Source organism: Mytilus edulis, chromosome 6 (genome assembly GCF_963676685.1).
Source record: "Mytilus edulis chromosome 6, xbMytEdul2.2, whole genome shotgun sequence".
In the NCBI taxonomy this organism is placed as follows: domain Eukaryota; kingdom Metazoa; phylum Mollusca; class Bivalvia; order Mytilida; family Mytilidae; genus Mytilus; species Mytilus edulis.
In genome coordinates, this window is record NC_092349.1 from 12,762,927 (window position 1) to 12,771,507 (window position 8,581).

An 8,581-nucleotide genomic window follows, 5' to 3' on the forward strand; every position below is an offset into this window, starting at 1 on the left:
TTGCCCCAACTGTTCAGGGTTCGACCTCTGCGGTCGTATATAGCTGCGCCCTGTGGAGCATCTGGTTATACATTCAAATAAAATCTTCATCGCATCTTGGGCGTATGTGTATTTCTTTTCGATCACCTTTCGGTCAAGGTGTCGTCCGCTATTCTTCGATATTAATGCACCGCAGCGGCGGAGAGGGCAGTTATTTTTACTCCGGTCCGTCCGTACGTCCTAAAACTAGTTTCTTTTCTCTGACTTACGGTTTGTTTCAACCAAGTGTTATGAATCTAATACATACTGATTAGTACCCTCCAAACCCAGGTCAAGTGTGAATTTGTATGGATGGCGTCAATTTCATCGTTCTCAAGTTATGACTCTTTATAAATGGAAAATGTACCTCAACCAAATATTATGAAACTTACACACAATACTAATTACCACCAGACACAGATCAAGTTCAAATTTAGGTGGCGTCACTTTTGCCGTGCTGGAGTTATGTCTTAATTTGATAATTATATTATCGCTGCAGTATACGCTGACTCATTTTTAGAAAAACAGAGGCCTAGGCACCAAACTTTGAGTGGCGAGTGTTTAATTAAATTGCAAATATTAATATCATAAAAAAAATCGGACAGTGTTTTAAATTGAAATATCGTAAACAAAATATTTGCATCACTATTACGAAATCCCATATCTTCGGACAAAATCAAAGAAATTTTACAATAAGATTATAGAAATAAAAAAAGAAAAAGTCGAGTCAGAAACATTATCATAAACATTTCTAGGAATATGATTGGTTAAAAGCAACCGTGTGAAGACTGTTTATTTCATATTAGGTTAATAGCCTGAACTTATTTCAATGCACGGTTAGTAATGTCCCTTTTTAAAAACAACACGGTATTGAGGAAAAATCTGAAAGGTTTCAACAGAAGAAGAAATTAATGATGAACGATTGTAATAAATTCATAAAACACATTCAAAGGTAACAAGTTGTTATTGTTTGTATTTGTTTTTGTATAGACAAATGAAAGCTGCGACTCTTTTCACAAAAACGATTAAAATTGATCGTAAGTTATACTGAAAATTGTATGACTTACGAGTAGTTTTACTCTTAAGATTTTTTGTGAAAAGAGCCGCAGGTTATTAATACCAAGTTTAAAAGACTAAATCACTTTGATAAGACATTAGCCGTGATACCACATGTTAAGATAAGACAAATTTGTTACACAGTGTGCTAGTGCCTAAAACGATATAAATGGAGTCAATAAATTCCATATAAGTACTCCAGCTATAATTGCACCCCCTAATTTACTGCCCACATGTATACCCAAAAGGGTGTCTATGGAATAAAAACATGGTCACTTGGTCTTCTTCCGACTGGCGGTAAAACGATTGCCAAAGGGAGGCGTCCGTTTGGCTGTGCGAAATGTATCAAGTTTGCAACCACGTCAGCGTTAAATCCGATGCCTCCTGTTAAGAGAGTGCCACGATCTTTGCATGTGAAGAACATTTGCAACAACTCTTTGATAAATCTGGTGGCCTGGTGCAAGGCACAATTTCGGTTCCTATCCAATAAACTCGCATTTTCCAGTGGCAGTCCTCTATTAATACAAGACATACCTATTGTATTTATTGTTAACTTGTTCTCGTCCTGAACATGCATGAAATATTTGCCACTGGACGTTTATCAACAAACAATCAATCAATATATCGTAGTAAGTCACTAGTACATTATGTAACTAATAATACTAGCTATGCATATGGCTGGATCACAAAATCGACGATGCTTTGATGACAGTAGAATATGATCTTTATTTCGATAGAATTGTGATCCATAAAACACCCATTAGAACTGTTAAAAGGGAAGTTGGAGTTGGTACAGTGATGAGGAAATATGGAACTTGGTTGACTGATTTATATAAAATATATGAACATTATGAAAGCTGGAAAGTTACAATCACTTAATTTGTTGCGACTAATATTTTGTTTAGATTTTTTAGCCAATACATATCACTCTTTCGCAAGTCCGTTTAAACGCGATTGTCCCATAGTTGTTCTCAGGTAGGTTTTTAAAAGTGATAACTCACTGTTGGATCGCTCACATTCGCAACTCGTCACCCCCATGGTAGATATGATTTTTAAGATAACAGAAATATTTGGAAAGTCTGTTTTGCAACATTCTTTCAGAGCACCGGCTACAGTTTCTGGTTTTGAAAGCATTGACTCGCAAGTCTTTTGCCACAAACGCAGTTCGGAAGGCATTGTAGATGGACTCGGCAAATCAGTATGGTAAAAGTCTACAAAATGTTTAATTTCATCAAATGTTGCGCTTTGTACAAATGCGGGTACCAACTTCAGTGCTTGAATTGCTGTTGATGTTGGGGGAAAAGGGGTGGGGCTCAAAGAGATAGATAAACAAATTTAATTTAATTCATTCATAATGATTGTTTTTTTTTCAAAATGTACATACATGAAATTTAAAACCGAGACTCCGTTAGTTGGACAATTATATATGGAAATTTCATTTTAAAATACAAAAATAATTTGTATTTACCTTGCAAAATAAGAAGTCAACTTCTTCATATTGACGAGCTGTTTTGACAATTTAATTACAATATATACAGGTGAAACGCATTGATCCGTATTCTATCATTGTGACACCTCCAGGTATCCAGGTAATCCATAACCAATTAGTGCGATGAAAGGATTAATCTTAAGTGTTAATTTGTTAATTAGCTAGTTATTGAAAAAATAGACACTTTAAAAAATTTTGAGGTTCGTCATGGGGGTGGTCCGGTGCGCCGTGGGACCACCCCCTGGATCCGCCACTGGTAATAAATGCCACTCATATCAAACACATAAGTGGATGTACCTGTCATATGGAGTCTCAGGAACGCTTTGGTAAATTATTGTTTGACAAACTGAGGATGTAACAAGCAATTTGGAAATATCAATTTGTCGGTTTCATTTACGACTGCAAAGGAGAAGCGATCATATGAAAAACCAAAAAATCGTACAAAGAATGTGTTCGGTTAAATGGTGTCAGTTTAAAAAAACATAATAACTGTTCAAAATCATATACTAGTACTAATTATCTAAGTAGCATTTTGCGAAACAAAAAAACCGGGATGAATTAAAAGGGGCGGAAGAAAATCCAAGGGAAAGTGGAAAGACCTAATGAAAAATGTTTAGACATAAATTTGATAAAGCGAACGAGAAATGAACATTTCCAAAATGAAAATATCATATTCTCAATAAAAATTAAAACCAATAACTTTGATAATCTTAAACAAATGTGAATTGCCTAAAATAATCACCTTTGTAAAAAATGTCTGACATACGTTTGTAAAGCAATTAAAAGTTATAGTAAACACTTAGATCTTTGTCAGATAAATACAGGCAACATTAGTATACCGCTTTTCAATAGTCATAAATCGATTTAACTGAAAAAAAATAAGCGTCTAAAAAACCAAAACTGAAAAAAAATCATCAAGTATATGAAGAAAACAACGGAATAACATAACACTGTACTGTTACAAATATAGATGCCAGTATACATAGAAACACTATTTGATAACAACCGATGTGTTCCTGACTTGGTAGAGGACATTTTATGAAAAAAAAACATGGTGGATTGAACCTGATTTCATGTTTAGGTTAACCTCCCGCTTATATGGCAATGTTAAAGTAGCGCTTAAAAGACAACAATACGTCACAGGCATACAATACAAATAAACACAAGAAAACATAAATAAACAATATTATAGTACATTACAACATGAAAACCACAGAATAATAACGCAAATTAATTTACAAGAGCTCATAAGTAAACCACATAAGAATTATAAACTGTACTTCACACAAATGTACAAGCGCCACAAAAAGTGACGTCACAGGTAAATTTCTAGAAATAAAATATAAAGCTTAAAATGGTGTTATTTTATGTAGTTTCTCGCTGTTTCCAGATTATAAATATATAGAATGGTGTTGTAATTATTTGTATTTTCTAAATATATATGTTAGATAAGACATAAGTTATTCTCCTGTCGATTCACTTGTATCGATCACTTGTTTCACTTGGAAGTAGAGGAATCAGACTGTATATGTATGAATATAATATAAGGCTTGTGATTATTAGATATTATTCTACCATTATAAATGTAGAAAGAGTGGATAATATTAGTTCCAAACAAACTGAAAATAAAGTTTTACAAAGTGTTCAACAGGAACAAGTGTTATATTCATGCTTTCATATATGTGACGCTGCTGCATGATTTTTCTAAAAATTAGTTTCCAAATTGAGCACTTTCAAATAAAAAAATTTACTGAATATCATGGCATCGTAGGGAATCTATTCGATCAAACTATCTGAGATTATCTCCGTTATGTGCAAAGCCAACAAAAATAACCAAAAACGAAACACTTGCTCAATTTGTCTGACAACAATAAATCCTCATGGAAAACTGAATATTCTTATCCTGTATGTTAACCCTCTGAGTCCCAAATTACTTTTGATTTCACACCTCAAAAAATCTATTTTTTTCAAGCAAATATACCCGTTTTTTACAGTTTTTGTGAACAGAATGCATATTCATTAGGCCACAGTTAATTCTAAAAGTGGTAAAAAAATGATACACAAATATAGCTTAAAAGTTTACAATGTTATTTTTATTTTTAAACTGTAACGTTTATGTGTTTGACGTCAGTAGAATAGTGATACTTATGACGTTAATGTGTTTAACGTCGAAATTGGAATGAAACAGGTACTTGTCAATTTGCGAACGTTATGAAAAAGGATCGGCAGTAAAATGAACATTGCAAAGTGAAAAATGATTCGATTTACAAAAGGAAAACTGTTTTGGATATAAGAATATCAGAGACACCTTTATTGATTGACAGTTTTATTCAATTTTACATCATTTCAATGTTATCAATCCACAAAATATGATAAGTGACAAATGTGTATGATGCGCGGCATGTGTTCATTAAAAATATCTGATGGAGTGAAACCGGCGGAAACAGTCACCAATGCATAGAGCAACACAGCAGGTAGGGCAGTTTGATCTTGTTTTCTTTTTGCACACTCTGCATAGTTTTCTTTTTGAACCTACAAAAATATCAAGAATAGTATTCATAACACATGAAACGTTTTGAAATAACTGCAGTGCAATAAAAATAATTTTACCGTCGTGGGTTTTGATAAAGCCGTTATGATCCGTTATGATCTACTTAATGTACGTATCACCTTTTTAGATATCAAGCCCAATTTATTCTAATGTTCTTTTATGACATTATAAAATTATGTTGTTAATGAATAATAATAAAAAAAAAACACACACACACCTTGCCAGAAGTATGGATAGTGTTTTCCTGTCATTCGTAGGGGTATTGCTGACATTGATGGCCTCCCTCTTTCATTGTTTGGATTTCTGCATTCCCATATCAATTCTTTGCAAACACTCGTCCAAAATTATAGTTTTCATAACTTTCGACGATTCAATCTGTTCACTTGTTTATATTTGTATGTGTATCGTAAAAATCTAGTATTTTACACTTGATTTACTCCCCCCCCCTTTTCACACACACACACACACACACACACACACACACACACACACACACACACACACACACACACATAGAAAGATAAAAAGTATGTTGTACATATATATTATTCAGTTACTATACGTTTATATATAAATAAATAAAAAGTTCAAATAAAACTGTCGAGACTATTTTTCAATTTCTATTATCAGTGTTCATATTTGTTATGATCAAATAAGAAACATTGAATGAAAATGAACTAAGAATGAACCAATACAATACAAAGTATCTTTTCCGTACCAATTACTCTCAAAATCATGTTGATGAGAAGCTTCTTCCACATTTTAAGAGATCGTACATCTGGGTCATAGGACTGAATATGTTGATCACCTAGATCGACTCCACCCATCTTATTGTACAGATTAACAACTGTTGGGACCTCCCTCCTGACTCCTCTTGCGTTAGTTGTTTGAATAATTCTAACAAATAAATTAAAAAAAAATATCAAAGTCTAGCATACTAAACTACAACAAGACGATTTCTGCAAGCTAAAACTTTATCTGTGAAAATTTATTAAAGTATTTTAAGAAATATGTTCATTTAAATGGAACTTCTGACTTCAATATACACAGAGTGTTTTTGCTGAACTTTAGCACTACAATTTGTTTCTTTAATACTCCGACCATCAGTTCATGATCATAGAATGAATATTAATGTTTTATAGATATGTGCTTTGCTCGTTATTAAATATAGAACGGTGATCTATAATTAATAGTTTCTGTCATTTTGTCTCTTGTGAGAAATTGTCTCATTGCATGGCAGTCATACCACATCTTCTTATTTTTATATGAAACGTATACTTGATGGACACGCACTAGACAAAATCACGTTAAACAGTATAAGAAAAAGCTTTGGTCTACTTTCATTTGTATGGGGACTAAACTTTTGTTTTCGAAAAGTAATACGAATCGATTTTTATATATTTATATACGAAACACACCTAGGATCAGAAAACGTTGACAGAAAAGTGACCTGCTTTCTATCGCCATATTTCATGGCCATCAATTGTCCTTGCTGTGCACCTCACGTTCTCCTTTTGGAACACGGATTCGTTTAAACGAAGATGGCATGCCTTTCCTGTGAACCCGTACTGTACCCGTCATATATGTGTTTCTTTCAAGGAGGTAGTGGCATAAATGTGGACTACAAAAGGCATTATCTACTAAAACATGGTGCCATTTATTATAAAAAGGATTCACCAAATCTGTTACTAAATCGAATCCAGAGCCGAGTTGACTACGTGCTCCACCTTTACCACAATACAGACTAAGTGTATTCACATACCTGAATAATAATATAGCAAGACGGTAAATAAACGATTGTGTTTATTTATGCACATTATGTAAAAGATTTGTGGCTTTTTTTTTTCTTCAGTAAGACATCTCAAATACCGTTTTATTTAGGTACAGTAAATATGTTAAATCTGCCCGTTTTAATATGGATGAAATTGATATTTTTATAAATATTTTATTTATGTTATTTTTCAAAAGCATTCACACACTAAAGAAAAAGTTAGAAGTGTGAACTATCGAACGAAAAAAGATGTATACATGTTAGTCTGTACCATGCGTACGTATGATTGATTTTATTTTTTGATATTTTTTTTATTTTGTATCAGTATGTTGGTTTATGTGTATGCATGATCAGGGTGCTATATATTCTGGCATTACTAATTTGTTCTTAGTTTTTGTATACGCGTTGAACATTTTATCATTTTATTTTTGGATCACTATTAGCATAATACCCCCCCCCCCCCCGTCAAATACATTTATATTGTCAGAACATTACCCAGTGTAGCCCTCTGCTAAAACATGCCATTTTGGTCCCCATCTATGACTTTTTTTTCCAGGCATATACTGTACTAAATGGTGACGGCCTTTAAACCCCACCATTGATTCGTCAACCGTTATATCCCGGGCAAGCTCATAATTGTCCTTGAAAGTATTGTTTAAAAGGTCAAGGACTGGTCTAATCTTATGAGCATGGTCGTGCCCCTCTTGACCACGTGGTACCTCTTCCTCATTGTTGTTGCAGTGCAAAAATCTTAAAATATTTTGAAATCTATTCCTGGGCATCACAGACATGAATGCTGGAGTGTTTGTTATCCAGGAGTCCATAGAAACATTCCAGTACGACCTTAAGTTGGGTTTTTTTACCAGGCCCATACTCAAAAAGAGACCTAAAAAAGCCCTCATTTCTGATGCATTGACATTTGACCAAGGTTTCGGATTTTCGGCCTGCTGTATATATTGGTAAGCATAGCGGTTAGTTTCTGTAACTAATATATTAATAAGTGACCCTTCTGTCGCAAAGTCGACATCATCAAGGATGCTCATTTCAGAGCCTTCATCTTCAAAATCACTTTGATCCAATATTTTGAATATTCCCTCGTACAAACTATTTTCATACATAATATACAAATTAAAACATGGAAAAAATATCCGCAATTTCAAGAAGACAATAAGAGATCTTAGTGCACGTGGGCGATCAAGGGGATTGATAACAGATATGGTATGATTTTCTGTTACTTGGACGAACATGTTAAGCTTTGCAAGCTTAAATAGGGCCACAAAAAATTAAATGGAAAACATGAGCCGGTAGAAATAAATGGAATAATTATTTGTTATGTATTTGTATTCTTTTTAAGTGTGAATAAACACAAATTCCTTTGGTGCGGCGACAATTTTTATGATGCAAGACATAAACAAACAAGCATAATTATACCTAACTGCTAGAGAAGATCTGTGAAGATTTGTACTTTTGAATTTTATTTAATTATGATGAAAGAAAAAGTAGTGAAACTGATACTGATACAACGTTTATGATACTGATTATAAATCATATATATATATATAAAATTGTTCAATACATACAATATTTTATAAAATAATATGCATTATGTTACACGATAGAAGTTCAAACTATATATTTATGTGCGCAAAAAAGTTTCAAAGTATCAATTTACACATTGCATTGTTCTATGCACAAA

At 33.2% G+C, this 8,581-nt stretch overlaps 1 protein-coding gene across 1 annotated transcript; it reads right to left on the reverse strand.

Annotated features, from left to right (window-relative positions):
- Positions 1–6,593: 6,593 nt before the first annotated feature.
- On the reverse strand, positions 6,594–8,003 carry LOC139526206 (piggyBac transposable element-derived protein 4-like). The gene is made up of 2 exons (XM_071321333.1): positions 7,381–8,003; positions 6,594–6,876 (listed from the first exon to the last, which is right to left on the reverse strand). Exons 1-2 carry the CDS (start codon positions 8,001–8,003, stop codon positions 6,594–6,596), a joined length of 906 nt encoding a protein of 301 aa, XP_071177434.1.
- Between the last annotated feature and the right edge of the window lie 578 nt (positions 8,004–8,581).